The 20,204-nt window shown below is 44.3% G+C and overlaps 2 protein-coding genes across 6 annotated transcripts in view; one reads left to right on the top strand and one right to left on the bottom strand.

The window, feature by feature from the left end:
- The window catches only part of DOCK4 (dedicator of cytokinesis 4), a 251,424-nt gene extending 246,462 nt beyond the window's left edge, over positions 1-4,962 (bottom strand). For both annotated transcript variants that reach the window (XM_083800778.1, XM_083800781.1), the window contains exon 1: positions 4,659-4,962. In XM_083800778.1, coding sequence (XP_083656904.1) covers positions 4,659-4,695 — 37 coding nt within the window. In that variant the 5' untranslated portion in view covers positions 4,696-4,962. The remainder of the gene's footprint in view (positions 1-4,658) is intronic.
- Positions 4,963-4,992: 30 nt separating this feature from the next.
- Positions 4,993-20,204, top strand: part of ZNF277 (zinc finger protein 277) — a 57,342-nt gene continuing 42,130 nt past the window's right edge. Inside the window, exons 1-2 of one of the 4 annotated variants that reach the window (XM_083800833.1) lie at positions 5,019-5,083; positions 12,715-13,032. In XM_083800833.1, coding sequence (XP_083656959.1) covers positions 12,981-13,032 — 52 coding nt within the window. In that variant the 5' untranslated portion in view covers positions 5,019-5,083; positions 12,715-12,980. Of the gene's footprint in view, positions 5,084-11,088; positions 11,187-12,714; positions 13,033-20,204 lie in introns of those variants that run through there. The other 3 variants (XM_083800832.1, XM_083800834.1, XM_083800835.1) reach the window with 3 other exon arrangements.

Genomic DNA, 20,204 nt, shown 5'->3' with positions numbered 1-20,204 from the left:
CCATTGTCTTTTGGCTAAATCTTGCCCAGCTAGTAGCCACACAAGTCCAACACTGAAAAAGGTGAATGGTGACAAAAAGCTCAATACAATTGAACGGGAAGAAAAAGACAGTGTCATTAGTATACAGCTGCCAGCGCCGTAACATCAGTCTTAAATTTTCCCCTAGTAGCTCCATATACACAGTGAACAGGAAAGATGAAAACTCTGACGGGAGCTATGTAAGATGGTGTTAAGGAACCAACCAGCTCTGGGTTGTCCTCAGGCGATGGTAAGGACATTCAGATTACACCCATACCAAAGACTCTAGGTGTTTGGAAGCAACCATTAAAAACCCATTTAAAAAAATAAATCTTGTGTTAGTCTTATTTTAATGCAATTTCACTGATTTCACAATCACAGAAGTAAGTTAGGGCTAGTCTTATGACCTGGCTTTTAAAATCTTATCCTTTATGTTCTGCTCTCCAACAGAAAGCAGTTAGTTACTTCTAGTCCAAAAGCTGTAAGCTGAGATCATTTCTGGAAGATACTGATAGTTATTGCTTATGTAGAAGACCAGTAAAGTGTCATTTTTATTTGACTGTCATCCTAAATGGGTATGAAACCCTCCGTGATAATATAAGGCCCACGCGTCTTTTATCTCAAAGAGCTAGAACCTGGGGAGTATTTCATGAAATGGGAATGGGCTCCCACTGCCCCCGGGTGTGGAGGGAGCATGGATGTCCTGCTAGGTTCAGCCTCCATGCCCCGTACCACCCCACATTCACCTCCCTGCAGGTGACCAGCCCCAAACAGTCCATGCTGTAACAAGAAGACAAAGATCACCCCGCCTGCTCCCTAGCCAAAAGGGGTTCATAAGCCCCAACAAGCACCGTGCTTTGCCTGGCCTCACCTCTAAACAGAGATTTAGGCAGCTTGTTGCAGGTTCATTATTAGAAGTTGTATTAGCGTAAGGCAGAAATGCAAACTGAATTCCACATAAAACTGTGAGGCAAGATCAACATAGGAGAAGGGAAATAAGAGCACTGTTTGTACTGCTTGGGGAGGGATGGAAGAGAAGTTGATGAAGCACATGTTAAACAAACCACATTATATTAGATGCCTAGCATTCTTATGACAGATACATCATGACAGTGGCCACACCACAGTCTTGGTCTTTTGTTGGTTTGTTTAGCTCAACAACAAGCTCACTTACAGTAATGTTACCTCAAAGTCAAAAAAAAGTGATTGCAGCATGAAGACAAAGATATCTCAGCAGCTTTCAACAGGATTGCCAGTGAGACTCGTCCAACTGCAACTCAGAAGAATGGGGCACAAGCCAATTGATTCGGCTTTTGCTGTGTGCCAATCAATACGGCCCCTGTGATCAACTAATACACTCCTGGCTTATTCCTCCCATAAACCTCAGCTTATAGCACAAAGTCATTTAATCCTTCTGTTTCCCTCTATAAAATGGGAGATAGCCACACTTCACACCCCTTCGGGAAGCCAGATTTATAGCTTAACCACACTAAAATATCAAGCACTATTTAAACTTCTGAGCTAAATTGGTAGATTATGCTACATGGAATGACTTCAGGACCTGGAACAACATGCCACCTATAAATTAGATGAGGCATTCAGCAACTGCTTAATTATTCTCTGATCTTTCCATCCTAATCTGAAAAATGCCTTCCCAACAAAATTTGGCAAGTGATGTGCTTACCAGACAAAAGTAAGCCACCTACATTGCAGACAGCATAAATGCAAGGTTCACATTCAGGTTAATCAAACCTGAGGTTTGATTCACAAGGTGCAGGTAAATCAAAGACCACAGACAGTACAGCAGTATGCAGAGCTGGTGAGGTAAAGAGAAAAACTGATCCTTTACATCCAGACTGCCTAACAGAACTTCTATCTTTACCCCAGACAGCATCTACAAAATAATCATTTACTCTTGTGATTTATTTATTTATTTATTTTTTAAGTTTATTACAGCTAGAAGTTTCCAGTTTGCACCAGCCAGCAAGAATCAACTTTGAAAGCTGCACTTGCTGATTTGCTGCCTGCAGAAGATCCACAGCTACACAGTCTTAAATGACTCACTTTAACAAAGGATTTGGTTATTGTTCTAAACAATATTGTGCTGTTATGTTCCAAGCCCGTATAGAACAGCATGCAATGTATTTGAGCCAACTCCACTTGACATCTACCAGTTTTAGCTACTGTTAACAGCAATCCAAGAAACCCACAAAAGCTTACCTCTCCTGCCCCTACATCAGCACGCATTGTGCTACATGCTCCACGTAACTGACTGGTGGATGCTTTGTGTGATGCTGTCACTAGTTTGACACAACAGCTGAGGGGATAATTCAATGCAAACGAAGCATCAAAGTGAAATACAGAAGTTTAACCTTCTGTTTGGCAAATAAAGGTATCAAAAACCCAGACAAAGCAAACTTTCTCAGAAGCACTTCTATTTCAACGCTTACTTCAGTCACTGAATGGCTTGGGTTGGAAGGGACCTTGAAGATCACCTACCTCCAACCTCCCTGCTATGGGCACCCACTGGATCAGGTTGCCCAGGGCCTCACCCAACCTGACCTTGAACTGCTCCAGGGATGGGGCATCCACAGCTTCTCTGGGCAAGCTGCTCCAGTGCCTCACATTTAGCATTCTGGGGGATAATAAAGAGCTGACCAAATGTACTGCCTTAGAAATGAAACCCACAAAATTGCAGTACAAAGACTCTCACATCTAAGTGTAATGGTCATCATGGCAGTATGCTACTAACAAACGAACTCAGAGTAAAACAGCCTTCTCAGAAAAAGGCAATTATATGTTATCGATGGTTAGCAGGCAAAAGTTTTAAAAAAATCGAAGAGATGGCTACTTGCACTAACTGCTCCTCAAAGTGGGGATCAGGCTGTGCAAGCGAGCAACAGCCACCTGGCTACCAGCAACCCTTCAGTGCAGCCAGGTGGCTGTTGCCTGGTTATTCATCCATTTTGGCATGTCACAGTAGAAATGTGCAGCACACAGCATGTGCTGCAAAATTCAGATTGAAAATGCAGATGAGGTCTGATGTTAATGCAAGCCCTGAGCTCTTTATACAAAGGATACATATGCTTGGTACAACTAATCAGGATTCTCCAAGGGTTTTATAATGCACCCGTTTTACCAGGGCAGATAAACACACTGTTATTTAAAAACTGCTTGGAAACACAGCAATAGCACGACTTTAAAAAGGAACATACAAAAGTAGATCTTTGGTACAAAATGCAGGATTGTGTAAAGCAGCTTTCATAAATCAAAGTTTAAAGAATTATACAGCAAGAGACAACTCTTTCTCCAGCCTCCCCTACCGCTGCCAGGCAGCACAATAGCTGACACTGTAATTGGGTGTGAAGATTTTGCAGATAGCACTCATCATGCAGGTGAGCTGGCACACAGCATAAAACACAGCCCCTGAGAGAAAATAACGACTTGAGACCCATTTTCCATCATTTTGCGGTGGCTGTACGAACCATGCTGCCACCCCTGTCCCAGGGGTACAGCGGACCCAAATCGAACAGAGGCTTTTTGTTACTATCTTGAATAGCCCTTGGAAGGCGAATCGCAGAAAACCACGGAATGAATTTAAACAAGAATAAGCACCGGCTTGTGCCTTTTCGATATCTGCACAACCAGGGAGGATTCTTTCGGCGAATTACGCTTTCTGGCCGATCCAAAGAAAGCCGGCTATTGAGGAGCCACGAGTGTGCCTCTTTAGCGAGCTGAGGTCGCAGCAACACGAGCCGAGCCCTCCCGAGTGAGGAGAGGGGAGCTGGACAAAGCTCCGCCACGTTCACCCACCTAAAGGCTCTGCCGAACAGGGGGACGTTGGCGGAGGGGTAGCACCTCAACGCGTACCACTTCCATAGCGGCCCGGGCGGCAGCTATTCAAACAAGGGGAAGGCTGTTCGGTGCTTGTCGGTGGTATTAAGAGATGCTCCGTGCTCGCATTTATCTCATAAATCGGAAAACGCGCTGCCATTGGGAAACAGCGTGCTGCTCTCGGAAATAAAGAAATAAAACAAAACAAAAGAAATACACGCACGCACACAAAACCCAACAACAAGCAGACCGAGAGGACGGCTGCAGCTCCAAACACTCGGCTGCTAACCCCCAGCCAGCCACCCCGGGGGGTCCCAGCCAGGTTTGTAAGGCTCTGCTCCCCCCGGGCGGGGGGCGTCCCGCAGCCCAGCCCCGCCTGGGTGAGGTGCCGAGGCGGCACCGACGCCGGGGCCAGCGGGGCTGCTGCTAGCCAAGCAGCTCGCCCAAGTTGCCGCCCGGCTCGGCACGGGCAAGCGGGGCCATTGTGCGGGACGAGGCGGCGCGGCGCTGTCAAAAAGGGGGAGAAAATATAAAAAGCCGACGCGCACCGTCACAGCGCTCCCCGCACAAAGCGATCCAGCGGGCTCCGGAGCCCTGCCCCGGGGCAAAGTTGCGGCACGGCTCGGCACGGACCGGCACGGCTCGGCAGGACCGAACAATGCGCGGCGGCCCCCGGCGGGGCGGGGACCCGGGGACCCCTCCCGGCGGCTCGCCGCGGTCCCCGGGGCCGCTTCCCGGAGCTCCGGGGCGAGCAGGTGGCGCGGCGGGGCCGGCGCGGCTCCCCCTTCCCCCGGCCCCTCACTCACCCACGCCGTACTTCTCGTGCTCCGTGGGTATCCACATGCCGGCGGCACCGCTCCGCTCGGAGCGGCGGCCGGCTCCGCCTGGCGGGCTGCTCCTCAGCCGCGGCTGCCCGGCTCCGGCGGCTGAGGCATTGTTCTGACCGACCGACCCACGGACAGGCGGACGCACGGACGGACAGACCGACTAGAGGCGCCGCTCGGCCGCCAGCCACTTATATCTGCCGTCCCGCTGCACGCCGGGCAACGTAGTGCCTCGCCGCGGCCGCGCCCCTCGCCGCCGGCGGCACGGGGGGGGACTACGAGCCCCGGCCGGCCCCGCGGCCGCCGGGGGAGGGAGGCGGCGGCGGGGCGGAGCGTGGAGGGAGGGAGGGAAGGGAGCGGCGAAATGGCGGCGCCCCGCGGGGCCGGCGGGCGGGCGGCGCGGGGAGGTGAGCGCGGGGGGACCGGCGGGGTCTGGGGTGAGGGGGGGGCACCCGCGTGGGTTTGAGGGCGCTGGGGGTTGAGCTGGGCTCCCCCGGGTCGTCCGGGCGCGGCTCGGCTCCGGGTCGGGGTGGGTGATGCGGAACCAGCCCCCCGGCTCGGGCGGGGGCTGCAGGAGGCACCTGGGCGCTGAGAGGGGGGCCCGGGAGCTGCGGTTGTGTGGTGTGGTCCTGGGGGGGGGGAAACAGGGGGAAATGGGGGAAAAAAGAGGAGAATACAGTGTGCAGTGCTGCTCTGCGGGCCGCACCAGGTACGCATCACCTCTAACACGAGTAATTCACCTTTCTTTAAAAAAAAACACAAACTACCCTCCAGTCAAGTCATTACTTTGAACTGGGATGTTTTGGTTTCAGCTGAACAAAAATTCAGTTTTAATGTTTTCACAACTAAGAGAGGAAAGCAGTTCAAGTTGTTCTAGTTCAGGTTGTCTTTTAGCCTGTATTGTCACGTTAGGTTGAATTTCTGTCACCAGTAGTGTGAAAGACACATTGGAAGAAATCATGCAAGCAGGCAGCTTCAAACCTAGGTCTGGAGCGTGCTTGTTAGGTTTCTCTTCTAGTTGTCAAACTCAGGTAAAGAGTAATTTAATTACTTTTGTGTTGTTTCTCTAGTATGTCCCCTGCTTCTGTTCACAAAACTCATCTCATTTTAATGGTGCTGCTAGTTAAAGCAGTACTCTTGCTTTATTTGTGTTGGCATAAGCTTTGCCTCCATGAGAAGCCAGTCACTTCTAGAGGACTGCGCTAGTGTAACTGCATACAAAGGCAGAGCTATGTTGTTTTGGCTGTTAAAAAGGTCATCAGCTTCTCTCTGTACAAGTCTGTGTGACACTGCATATAGGACTGTGGGGTACTAGAGACAATGAGGTGAGTTTCAGGTTTTTCCAGGTTACTCGTGTGAAGACATCGAGACTAGTATGAAGAAAGTTTATTCCGTAGGAATTTAGAGGTCTGACCTATGGTGTTTCCTTGTTAGTGAATTCAAAAACTCATTGATAGTATTAGTGAACATTCAGTGACTTTGCTCAGGATTCCCAGACTTGCTTTACATCCTGTTGCAGATCCTTTGGAGTCCCTACATGACAATATGTGTAAAAGTCAGGATTGAAAATCAAAACAGCAGGTGCCAGGCTGAATTAACTTCTGCCCCGGCCTATAGATTTCCATGTACGTCCAAGCAATCTTCCTCTCCATGAGAGAGGGCTGCCAGCATGTTGGCTGGGAGTCATGAAATTCTGCCACAGCCTTTTAATTGCTGTCCGTCATGTTAGCCATGACTGTCTTCAGCATGTTTTTATTAGGCTTGGAGCACGTCTTCTTTCTTGCCTTGAACAAAGACAAAACTAGCCAATAGCTGAAACATCCTTTTCAAAATTATTCATTTATGGTCCAGTTGCTTAGAATAAACAGATCTTGTACTATAAAGCACTGCCTGTAGACAAAGAAAATACTTGACACTAATATTATCATTTCCCTGGCTCTGGGTAAAATTCCTATTCTTCCAAAAGTTTCATTTCCACGTAGCTGTTCACTCTAGCATCATGTTGTGCTTCCATGTGCACCTGAGAAGGTGTGTCACTTCTTTGGAGACAGAATATAGGAAAATAAAATATAATACTTTTTCCTGTCTTGCAATTTCCCGTTTATAAGAAAGCCTGTGCTTGTATATGCTAATACAGGACTGCGTTTCTTTCTAGTTAATTTACTCCAGCAGCTGTCACTGAGTGGCTTATAAAAAACATATCACTGTCCACAGTACAAGTTATTCAGTCTACATTAATTAAGCTACATATCAACATTTCTTACAGCATCTGGCAATGGATTTTATTTTTTTTTTCTGGAAGCATGTCTTTCATAAATTCATAGGCAGTCTGAAAGTTACAGTTTCTAACTTAGGGTTTTAATGTGCTCAAATGCTTTTCGGTACTATGCTCCTGGAGCATACCATGTCCAAGCACGACATGTTATTCTCCCACATCTATCTCTTGTGTCCTGTTTTAAAGGGAATTTGACTTATTGTGAAAAACTGAGGCTTGACTGGTCTTGTACAAGTCTACTCTTCTTTTTAATTACTGCCTAGAGGATACTTCAGTGAAAGTTGTTTTGTTTCTGATACTATAAGCATCATTTCTTCAGCTCTATTCTAAGTTCCGTTTGTTAAGGATGAGAGCTGCTCAATCCAATGGACTCTGGGATCCAAGGGTTCCTCTTTCCTGGTTGCTGAAAGCTAGTTTTGTGTATTTTCAGACCTGAGAGATGTTTCTCTGTCCTGGTTCATGGATGCGGCTGCTGCTGTTCCTGTCTGCAGGTCTGGCCAGTAGCAAGGCTGAGCATGCATTCAAGAGGGGCGTGCAGAAACAGGAAAATCTAATGGTTGGCCATGCAGGCAACCACAGAGCAACTGGCTTTATCATATCCTCATAAACACCTATACCACTCACATAAACAACAATACGGATAGCCCAATCTTGTTCTTCCTTTCTGGTTCATCATGACTGACATTCACTATAGAATCCTCTCTAGATTTCCAGGCACCCCCCATGTTAATAGACCTCTTATATATCAGCATGGGCTCTAAGTCTGTTTAACATCCATTCCTGGACTTTGGGCAAATTACGCAGCATCTCAGACTCAGTGTTTCTAAATGATGGTCTCCTCCTACTCACTTCTGTCACTTCTCAGGATGCTGTGGAAATGTAAATACACCCTGGTCCCTCAAGTTGCTGATGTTTAGACCTCTCACATGTACCGTCCAGCCTCTCCAGTTGTTGATGTTTAGACCTACAAGTACTATGGCTGTGGTCCCTCCAGTTGCTGCCATTTAGACCTCTTGCTTTTCAGGCTTTCCAGTTGCTGGCATCTAGACCTGCAGGCCCAGTGACCTGAAGTTTGTTTTCAAAGTTGCTTACACTTAGCCCTTGCAGCACCCTCATTTGTGTGACGGAGTAACATTGCACAAAAGTTAAGAACATAATTTAGTTAGAATATAGGATAGACTGCAGTGATCGTGTGCAGGGCTCAAGAGTGTACTTACATGCAACTGACTCTTTTTATGCCCATCTTCTCCATTTTCCTGTGCTTGTTCTTCTCTGTCATTATCCCTCCATTTCTCCCCCCTTCTCACCTCCCAGGTAAATCTGCCCTTTATTATTTCTTCCCCATTGGTCCCAGTTGTGCTATATCCATAACCAAATTTGGTATTCTGATGCTCTTACCTGGGTCATTTCAGCCTCTTATGGCATCACTGAGACAGTAAGCTCAGCCCTGCAGGTCTTGCAAGATTTCACTCCCCAAAAGGTCCCAATATCCTCCCCCACAGTTCTTTGTGAAGCCTGGCCATTTCTCACACAACTCCCCTCTTAATTATCTGAAACCCAGCCATTCTTCACAGTTTTCTTTGTAGCTCTCCTGCCTACTGAGCTTAATAGTGCACTCAGTTTCTGGGAGTGGGGGAAGTGAAGCACTTCTTGGCTCCCATGTGCTAAATTAAAGATGGGATTTGGCCTCCACGTTGCTGCTTCCCTTCTGTTCTGGAAGCTGGAAAGTGAGCGGGGGAGTGGACAAGTGTTTCTCTTTTCCCACTCTTAAGTTGCCTCCCTGGGTTACTGCTAGCTCTGACAATAGCATTGTAATGACAGCTTCCTCCACGTTTGCTGCTCCAAGCTACGTAGGAAGGTACGATGCTGCAGAGCACCTGAGGTAAAGCTCATGCATGCATCGCAGTGGCTCTGCTGGAGGAGCAATGAAAGGGATTCCTTGGCAGTAGCCCCAGGCCGCTCAGGGCTCTTCAAAAAAGGAGACTGCCTCTCTGACCCCCGCTCTGATCCCCGTACCCTGGGAGAGCCAGGCGGAGAGGGCGGTGTTAGCAGCAGCAGTGTCCCTGGCAGCGCTCTGCCCTAAAGCCCGTTCTTAAGACGTTAAAGGTTAAGGACTGGGGTACTCTTGTGTTCCATTTAGGGTGACAAATTGGATTGGGGTTGAAGTCCACTAGCGAAAGCACAGATCCTGGCTGTTACTTCCAGAAGCATAGCCACATCCATGGAGCCTTTGAACATTGCCATGACCTCTAACCCTGTCTGATTATCTGGGCTCTGGGCTTCTTACCCCACGTGCAGGTCTCCTCCTCACCAGCTAATCCATCTTGGTGTTTGCTGTCAGAATGGAGGCATGCACCCACACTTGTCTCACAAGTACCCCATGGCCATAGATCCCTCAAACATTATCTCAGCCTCAATGTCCGCTGCCTGGACTGCCTTGCAGGCCTCGGCTCTGGTTGTGCCTGGACCTTGAGCCCCTTACCTGCCACTGACTCAGGCCTTGTCTTCCCAGGTACAGGTCTGCTTATACTCACTGGTTGTTTGTTGGCTAGTCCAGATTGAATTTTGCTAGCAAATTACACATATACCTATGATAAGTACAGGTTTAAATTCACTAGGAAGATAAAAATATGCCATGATCTCTCTAGTTGCTGGTGTCTGGCCCTGCAACCTGCAGCCTGTTGTGCAGTTGCTGACACTTGGACTTCAGAGCAGTCTTACACATAGGACAGAGGGTGAATTATACAAAAATAGTTAAGAAAACGATTTAATAAGAAGAAAGGCTAGACAGTGGTGATCAGGTTCAGGACTTCGTCAGAAAAGTGTACCCACCAACAGCCTGTTTAAGCTCAATTGCCCTTTTCATTCCCCTCGCCCTGCATTTCCCTGTGTTTGTTCCTCCCAGATCCTTCCCATTTTGTGCTGTTGGCCCCTCCTCTACATTTCCCATAATAATGTTTGCATAATCCCACAATCCACATAATCCACAATCCCTTCTGTTTCACACAATTCTGCAAGCACCCTCAAATATTCCATAGTATGTACAATAATTATGTTTCTCCTTTCTTACCGGTGACAAAGTACAGGTTGAATCTCTTCAAAGCTAGGTCTGAGTAGTTCCCTTAATGGCATTAGTTCCTGTAGTGACCAAAGACTTCTGGTCTTCAATATTGTCTCTGTCATCACCTGCTCGTTAATGTTTGTGTGCCTGCGCGTAATCCATCTTTTTCCCTGTTACTTGTTATTTTATACTGAGTAGTTGTTAACCAAATATGTTAATGAACCAGATGACCTCCCATTCCACATATCCTTATACTACCTATCCTACCCAAACAGTCCCTGAGTGAGTGAGTTACCTCCTTCATTTTCAAACATCTGCCATGTGCTTTTGTGAGCAGGGAGCTGATGGCTACTTTCTGTCAAGGGCGAAAACCCCAACAAGGTGATAAAGCAGCCATTACCCCAAGCGTGTAGCTGTCACTTCTTGCCTATTTATTCATCAGAGTTCCTCAGACATTAGGTGTGTAGGAGGTAGGTCACCCAGCCCACCCACATCTGTCCACATCTGCCTGATGGTTTTAGAGTTTGGTATCCTTCTTGGTAGCCTTCTTAAAACCCAGCCAGTTCCAAATGTTGACACAGGTGTTTGCATCTTCGTTTGTTCCTCGCTGGAGGCTTCCCCCTATCCACCATGCCACTGTCTGTTTTTTAAGTTAAACCTACGCGCATTCAGTTCAGGATTTCAAGACCCGGTGTTTCCACTGTGCCACAGATTTTGGAGAGAGGAAGAGAGTCCTTTTGCCAGTAGGCACTATAAGCTCTTTAAAGGATTTCGATTTGATGCAGGTTAATCATTGTGAATAGAACAACTAGTAATTATACCTGGAGGATAGGTTCGGTAATTAATGTTGTGAGCACAGCACAGTTTATTGTAATGTGATTACAAGAACGAATCTCCTGAAACAGTATTATCTAAAAATGTTTTAAGAGCATATTTGTTATGATTTTTAATTAAAAATGCAATCTCATAGTAATTTGAAATGGTTACCTAATAAGCACATAGGTCACATGGAGGAGTGGAAATTACTAAGTTACAATTGGTAAAATAATCTTTTATGTGCTTCTGTCTTTGAATAGTAAAAAGGCAAAAAACTTCCATGCAGCTGTTACAATAAGACCGTAGTGTCTTTTAGCCTTCCACAGGACACTTCTTACAACTACAGAACTGATGACAGGTGAATATACAAGTGAAACTAAGTATTTTCTTAAATGTGTAATTATGGCTTAATAAAATAATTAAAGGATTGCATTGCTTGGTAATACTATCTGAGCTGCCTGTTAACCTGCCATAATTTTACAAATAGATGTGTTACAAATGTGCAGTGTGTTTTATCTGAAGACAAGGGGTGTCTTCACACCTTGCCATGAATATATAACTCCCATTAGCACAAGACATAGACTGTGTTGTATTCTCCAAAAATACCCAGTAAAGGCTTGCAACTTGTTTTTCTCTGAATTCAGAAAATTTTCGTAGGTTAAATGAAGAAGAAAATGGATGGCCCTGATCTTCATTAGGTATAATTTCTTTAACTGCTTACTAGTGGAGGTACAGCTGTATTTAAATCCAGGAATCCAAGCCAATTCTTACCTGCTCAGAGTTCAGTCAAGGCTTTGACTTAGGAGCACACTACCAAGTATCAGCCACCATGTGCGGAGACTAGAGCTCTGAGAAGTAAGCTGCTTCAGACTATCTAAGCATGTGCACGTGGACTGCAGCACAGTTTAAACATGATAATTGTTTGCATGCTAAGCCTTTACGTTGTCTGAAATCTCTGCCCAGACCTTCATAAAGAAGGGCTATGGAACTGGTGAGGGGCCTGGAGCACAAGTCCTGTGAGGAGAGGCTGAGGGCGCTGGGGTTGTTTAGTCCGGAGAAGAGGAGGCTCAGGGGAGACCTCATTGCTCTCTACAAGTACCTGAAAGGAAGCTGTGGGGAGCTGGGGGTCGGCCTCTTCTTACAGATAACTAGTGATAGGACCAGAGAGAATGGCCTCAAGTTGCACCAGGGGAGGTTCAGGTTGGAAATGAGGAGACATTTCTTCTCAGAAAGAGCAGTCAGGCATTGGAACAGGTTGCCCAGGGAGGTGGTGGAGTCACCATCCCTGGGGGTGTTCAAGGAAAGGTTGGACGTGGTGTTTAGGGACACGGTTTAGCGGGTGACATTGGTAGTAGGGTGATGGTTGGACCAGATGATTTTGGAGGTCTTTTCCAACCTGTATGATTCCATGATTCTATGATAGCGAGTGGTGGTTCCTCAGTCTGCAGACTGATGAAGTCACTTAAACTGCCTCAATATTACCTGAAAAGAGTTTCTCGTTACTTGAACAAATAATGGATGTGGAAATGCTTTATGTAGATCTGGAGGTGAGGGCCAGAGAGGTACAAGTTTTTGTGATTGTTCTGAGTGTAGCACAGATGCCAGGAGAGTTTGCTGTGCCCCTTGAAACACCCTGTTCACAATTATCTTACTGTGTTTTGCTTTGCTAAGTTCTCTGGAAGAGCACCAAACCTGTAAATCATATCCTCTGATGTCTGCAGTAAAATGAGCCTGTCATATAGACAGATGATGGAGTTCTCACTCTGAGACTTCAGGCAGCTTTTGTGAAGAGGGATGTAGTGCTTAAACTGGGATGCTGTTGTAATAGGCGTGGATGGTAGGAAAGGAGGACAAGGACTTAAAAAAATATTTTTTTTTTACTTCAGTACAGGTGAAATTCTTGATTTGTCTGTCCAAACAGCCTTCATAACGTTTCTCAACCTTGTACACTTCCTTCCATCGTGTCCTGTGTTGCAGTCCCTGCTAGAACTCCTTACCTGTGTGTTCTCAATGCCAAAATTTCGGTGCTCCCAGATTGTCTCTGAGGCTTCTCCTTCACATTCTCTTCCGTGAACACCCAGCTGGCTGAAGGCAGAAGGAAAGCCTGAAAGCATCCGAATGTCCTTCTGTGGACCTTTTAAAATAGCTTTGAATGTTGCATCAGGATATGCATAAAAGAATCACACAATGTGGGAAGAACCATGGTAATGAAGACTTGCTAACTGTTGAACTAAATAATGTGTTATCAGTACTATTAAAACGATGTAGCCAGACTGAAACTGTACTGCCTAATGTGCAAATTCTTGAAAGCTGCCAAACTGCTAAGAAGTTGGTTTGAGGGATGTGCAATTTTCCTCAATAAGAATATGCCAGATACTACATAAGAATACAAACATAACGCGTGTGGCTATTCGAGCAGTACTGTTTCATGTTAGGGAACTTCTCTGCCCCACTTGGTGGGGCAGTAGATTTATACCCTGAAATATAAACAATAGCACTTTTTTTTACTGCACAAGTGTGAAGTGCTCAAACCTCATCATAAATAAATAGTTACCCATATTTGATATTTTGATTATGGTAGGGAGCCCGGAGTGCTGAACCAAAATCTTTATTAATTTTACAAAACATGCTACATGTTATGGCAGTCAAATTGTAATTATGAAGTAAATGAAAATAACGTGTTTTGCTTGAGTTTATTCTCTAATTAAAAAGGATCATAGATAATCAATGTACAGCAGTAACTATCAACTTTTAATGTTTCTGAACTGTAGGAAATGGTGTAGTTACAAGTCTGCTGTCTGGTCATTGATATCAAGGCCGGGTTTCCCAGCGAGTAATTCCATGCTTCAGTCTTCACTGCTTGTTTGCCACTACTGTTTTGATACAGTAGAACTGTAAATGAGGATTTGGAGTAGATCTTTTGTCAGTGGCTTCATTAGTCCAAAATTCACTTTTGTCATCCTTAGTGATATATTTCAGCTGGCTTTATTAAACTTTGTTTGATTTTTTTAGCCTTATGTTTTCACTGGACCATCTCTTCTGAACGGGTATTTTTCCACTTTCTTTTATATTTCTCTGATTTTTGTGAAAGACAGTGACCACTGTGAAATGGCCCAGCTGCTTCTGGTTGATGCCGGCTCATTTAGATGTCATTCTCCCATTTATCATCAGTGGTTTGGTCCCTGAGGAGCAGCTGTTCCTCTTTCTTGCCCTCTGTAGTAGCCGCAGGTTAAGAGCCTTCTCTTTATCTGTCTGGTGTAGAAGCTTTATAACTAGATATGCCATCTGTTTCAACCTCACAAGCAGGTACGGTGTGGTTCTTCTACATTAACAAATAATTTGGCGCAATAGGAATGGCGCAGTAGATAAAAGCAATTGGTGCTGCAGTCCCTACAACTGTATTCTGTGGTTTGGCATTTTTACTTGGGATCCCATGCAGTCAGCCTTCCCACACCAACCAGCCTCAGCATGCCCGTGATGCAGAGCTGTCTGCAACGGTGCCCCTTGTTGGAGACCTGTGCCAGGACTTGGAGCGCGTTTTGCATGTACCTGGACTCCAATCAAATCTAGTTAGCGTGCCCCAAAACCGCCCTCTGAACCAAACCCATGTGCAGAGCAGCCGGAGGCTGATCAGGGATGTCAGGACTCCTGTGCGGGTTGGATCTGCTCCGAGAGGTGCGGGAAGAGGGAAGGGGCTGGTGAGGAGCAGAGGGAAGCGTGGCACAGCGCTCTGCCAAAGGTCTGCGTGCACGCTGCGTCAGCCCAAAGCAGAACACAACTCATGGCATGGAAACAGCAGTGGTTATGGAACAAATGCTTGCAGTAATAAGTGATGCTACTGTCACTGGAGCATCTTGCTAGCATTTGTCTTGACCAGTGTGCCAGCATGGAATTTTATTATGACTCAGTAATGCACGAATAAATGAGATAGAGCTTTTTTTCTGAAGGATGGCATGTAACAGAAAACATCCTGCTTGAGGTTTTAATTTGATTTTGTCTTCTGTGGAATGAAAATATGCAGCCTGTGTTATTACTGTGCTAATTTAATGTTCAGGAGTCTGCATGTATTTATACAGTTAGCAAAATGTTGCCTGAAAAACATAAACAACTTGTATCAGTAATTCTCATGTTCTAATTCTGTTTCTTGAGGAAATTAACTTCAATTATTTTACCATCCATGTCTAAGAGCTACATTAGCAGAAACAGTCAGTAAGTGTACACCATACTTAAGAAGTAAAGATCCGTGTCCTATGTTTAATAAATGCATGAAGGTCAAGAGAAGTAAGTACAATATCACAAAATGTTCATTTCAAACTCTGGGATAAAGTCAGAGTATGTTCACAGAAATCTGATATGGACTGCGGTGAGATGTCACCGAGATCTACAAGACATTAATATTTGAGCTCTGACTTTAAAATACTTTCTTCTGAAATTAGTTTTCCAAAAAAAAAATGTATAAAATGTGTAAATAGTGGATTATTTGAAATACAGTCAAGGCTTTGTTTTCCTTAGCTAAGGTATCAATTAGGCTGAACTATATTGATCCACATCACTGCACATTATAATGAGCTGTCCTTTTCAGCCATTGTTTTTTCCAGTTTGAATACCAATTTATGGAGGTTTGATTCTAAAAGTAGAAACAACTTCTTTTGCTGTTCTCCATCTGGAAAAGCTCCAGGTCACTAAGAAAACAGCAACAGCCCACAGTGCTTCTGATACCACAGTGCTTCTGATACCACAGTGCCTCTTCGTTGTACTCATTCACCTTAAATACAAAATTTGGTAAACAAGTTGGCCTTGAAGGCCTTCTGAATACCAAGAAGCTCTATCAGAATACCGGAGTGAGATTTCCACCCGTCCTGCCATTATGAAACCTACAAACGTCAGAAATGGGGTTTCTCGGGATACACTTTGAGTTTAGGACTAATTTCTGTTAGCCTTATAAAAATTAAAGTGACAGTTACAATGAAAATTTCACATTTTTTAAAACTCGTTTTTCTCAAACGCATTTTTCAAGGAATGTATATCATTGGAAAAGAGTTAGAAGCCCTGTAATACGGTTTAGTCAGGAGCATGGTAAAATTCCCATTATAATCACGTGAGGGTGTCTCATAGGAACCTCAAAAGGAGGCTTTAGATTTTTACAGGAAAATCAGACAGTCTTACTTTTGTCTATAGAAAGCAAAGCAAAAATTTAAAAAGACCACCAGGAAGCCTTTTTAACATCAAGAGGAAAAATTTTGAATCTGCGTAGATAAATATGTTCTTGGGAATTGAATCCTTTTAGAGGAATAGCAAAAGTAACAGGAGAAAAGATGAGAAAAATTCTTGTAATAAAGGATTATTGATCTCTGCTAAATAATGACAACAAGTACAGAGTAAACTAGTTAACACATTATAGAAGAAATATTACTCTCCTTATTAAACATACTGTTACGACCCCTTGGTTTTGTAAGAGCTAAGGTCACAATTGTAGTAAATGGAAACTAAGATAGACTCCTATGTACTGAATTTGTCTGCTGACAGCAGGCCTTTATTTATGAGCACTTGCACATCACTTTGAAATACAGAAAATCAGTATTCTGTGTTAGACTGTCTAATGTGCCCGGTGGTGGTGGAGGGCATTGGTATTTTTGTTATTCAAAAGCTTAGGAAAACATCTTCTGAGACACAGGCTGAAGGAACTTCGGGTTCCTACAGGTTACCTATATGTTGTATGGTTTACAGAAGCCTGAAAGAGCCTTTTTGTAAGTATTCTTTCTTCACAGAGAGTGTGGTCAAGCATTGAAAGAGGCCGCCCAGGGAATTGATGGAGTCCCCATCCCTGGAGGCATTTAAGAGATGTGTGGACATGGTACTAAGGGACCTGGTTTAGTGATGGGACTCCGTAGGTCACTTGACAGTTGGACTTGGTGATCTTGGAGGTCTTTTCCAACCTAAATGACTCTTATTCTATGGTAACTTCAAGCTTGCTAATACTTTCAGAGAAGTCCATGGAGCAGTGGCAGCGGTAAAATACACAAGCACTGAATTCACATACGGATCTTCACTTCTGACACCCTCCAGGGGATATTTTTAAAGGTTTAAAATCAGTCTTGATCAGCATGGCAGCAGCTTTCATTTGAAAATCGCTGAGATTTAGTCTTTAAACCTCAGCCTTAAAACAGCATTGTTTAATATTTTATTATGATGCCTTTGATATGCTAATGTATACAACAGCAAATTAACCAGGAAAAAAAAAGTGGTAATTTGAATTAGTTAGGTTTAGACCATAAGTACAAAACAAGAACCAAAATGACCACTCTTTTCCTGTTTCAGATTCTTGTGTTGGATATTTTCCTCCTCTCCCTGGGAACTAAACATTCAGAGTTTCAGGCCACATAATTACCTTGGTAATCTTTCAAGATAGTAGGGCAAGTTTTAATCATTGCTTCTTAATGTCAGATTTTAATACCTTAACACAGAACTGAACTCCATGTCTACCATGTCATGTGATCACACTAAACAGTAAAAGATCGATATTATTTGCTTCAAAAATAACTTCTTTGCTGAAGTGTCCGACTATTCTGTCTAACCCCTGAAAACACAGAATCATAGAATATCCCACGTTGGAAGGGACCCATAAGGATCGAGTCCCAACTCCTGGCACCACATAACTCCTGGCTCCACCCCAAAATTCAGACCTTATGACTAACAGCACAGTCCAAATGCTTCTTAAACTCCGACAGGCTTGGTGCCATGACTACATCCCTGGGGAGCCTGTTCCAGTGCGCGACAACCCTCTCGGTGAAGAACCTCTTCCTGATATCCAGCCTGAACCTCCCCTGTCACAGCTTGACACCATTCCCTCAGGTCCTATCGCTGGTCCCTGAAGAGAATAGATCGGCGCCTGCCCCTCCGCTCCCCCTCGTGAGGAAGCTGTAGACCACGATGAGGTCTCCCTTCAGCCCTCTTTTCCAGGCTGAACAGGCCAAGTATATCAAGGCCAAATCAGTATAATAATTCATATAAACCTAAGTAATTTATAAATATCATTTTTTAACATTAAACAGAGGAGATGTCAGCGAAGACCGCTGAGTATGGAGTACCACCTCAGAATCATCTTGATTTGCTTTATTACTTTTCTAATAATAAAAAAAAAGTATAGACTGATACAGTTCTTTAGTTATTAAGACAGTCTCTCTGTATTTATGCTTACAGTTTTCATCTTGCCAATGCACCGAAGTAAGTCTGATAGCCTGCTGAATGAGATTGTTCACAAGAGCAACATTTGCACAAATAAATATTTGTAGAACTAACCACAAAGTTTGCACAGCAGACTGCACCCAAAGCCAAGATTCAGGAAAGGAAACGTTTGGGGAGGATCGTATGACAAAGATAAATAAGTGCTCTTGGGAGGACGGAGCTGGAGGATGGAGGGGGGCTGATGGCTGGTGTAAGTCATACATGTGCCACATTTGTGGTTTTGGGTAGTGGGCAGGGAACAGGGTAGAGTAGAAGCAACTGAGAATTAAGGTTTATGGAAAATTGCATGAAGTAATTAAACTGAACTTGGTTTCCCAATTTGTGTCACACCCCTGAATAGATTTGTCTGCTGAAGGTGTTAGAGCTGCAGAGGAGGAAGACTGTGGTAAGGGTATCCAGGAGGAGCAGGCAGGGTGGGGTTAGAAAAGAAGGTGTAGTGATAGGAGTGGAAGACAGGCGTGCTGAAGATGTTTTGGCTGTGGGAGTAATGAAAACCAGCATTCCCCTCACAGCACATAAGAAATAGCCAGGATCTATCCTGCAAACCTAGAGCAGCACCCACAGGCGAGGCTAAATCCTAAAGCACCTCCAGAGGAACTGGTTCTTATGTATTGACTGGGAGGAGTGGATGCATTACAACTTGGGAAATACTCTGAAGATGTTACTGAAACCGATGAAATACCTGCTATAGGAAGAGTCCAAGATAACAGCCTTCAGTGGTTAATGAAACAGCAAAGCAGAAGTTCGGCTATTAATCGTCACATAGGTTGTCACTTGTGGGAATTACTGTAGATTTTTTAATTCCAACTTTTGGACAGGGAAGGTAGAAAAAAACCAGATAAACATATGTTCTTTTGGTAATTTTTTCCTAGTTTTGCAAAGGATAGGAATTGACTTTGTATTTTGAGTATAGCACAAGTTATAGCACAAGTTTTTTTTGACATGGGTACACAGGCAATGCTACCATTTCATCCTCCAGGTGTTCTGTAAACAGAAATGGCACTAATTTTAACAGCAGTGGTAAGAAATCAGAGTAGTGCTAAAGGATGTAATAAAAGTATTTCATTCTGAATTAAAGATAAATATTGTTTCATTTTTATGACAAAGACATCAAACCCTGCTATGCTAATGTTACTCAATGCTATTTACCCAGAAATGAGGTATTATGTGGCTCTGAGCTTGCACAGAACTTGTCTGTAATGTGTTAAGTATTTATAAATGGCATATTAGCATCAGCACTTAAATATTGTTACGACTACTTATTAGGGTCACTTTCATCTGTCTGTGCACATGTACGTATGTCCCTCTCAATGTGAGCACAGTGCTTTTGCTGTGGTGTTTCTTGTTATTCACGCAGGGTTTTGTCTTCCTGGGCTTAAGCAGAAAGATGGCAAGCAGTGGCATATACCTGTTGGTGAACTAGGCAATAATGTAGTCTATTATTTAAACATAATCTCGTTGGCAAGCGGATTGGTTTTATTAAAATTCCAACACTTCACATTTTTATTAATCACTTTCCCACTCCTTCTATTCACTTGTACTCTGATGCCTCCACTCCGGTACCCATAGCAACACTTGTTAATGCTAATGAAACTGCAACATCCTAAGCTCCCCGACAGAGCAGCCCTGTTAAATATGGCTATTTAGCACAGTTGTATTTCTGTTAGTTCCAGCTCCCAGCAGACACCTGCTCTGTAGAAACTCACTCCTGCGATACTAGGATTTGGTAACCTACAGCTTTTCTTAGATCTGTCATTTTACTGGAGTAAAATTCACATATTCCCGGACAGCGGATGCTACAGAATATGTACGTTTTCTGCAAAACTGGCAAGGTTTAGCTGTAGGATTAAGCATGCTTTTGAAGTGCTCATTTGCATTCAATGAAAAACCGCACAGGGCTGAGCGTGACTGATCTTGGGGGAAGCTACGGGATGAGTCCTCTCCTAGAGCACATGGACATTTTAACTAAATATCGTCAATAGCATGTTAACAAGCAGAAGTAATAGCTAAATAATTCCTCGTGAACTCAGACTGAATAATAATTCAACTTAATAGAAGTACTTGAGTGCTTTAATACATAGAGCGAGGAAATTGTTAAGTGTATTGATTCTCCGTTCCCTAAGGAACGTAT

The sequence above is a fragment of the Anser anser genome, assembly GCF_964211835.1.
Source record: "Anser anser genome assembly, chromosome: 1".
NCBI classification, from domain to species: Eukaryota; Metazoa; Chordata; class Aves; order Anseriformes; family Anatidae; genus Anser; species Anser anser.
The sequence above is the reverse complement of the archived record's forward strand: the minus strand, read 5'-3'. Positions and strand labels throughout refer to the sequence as shown.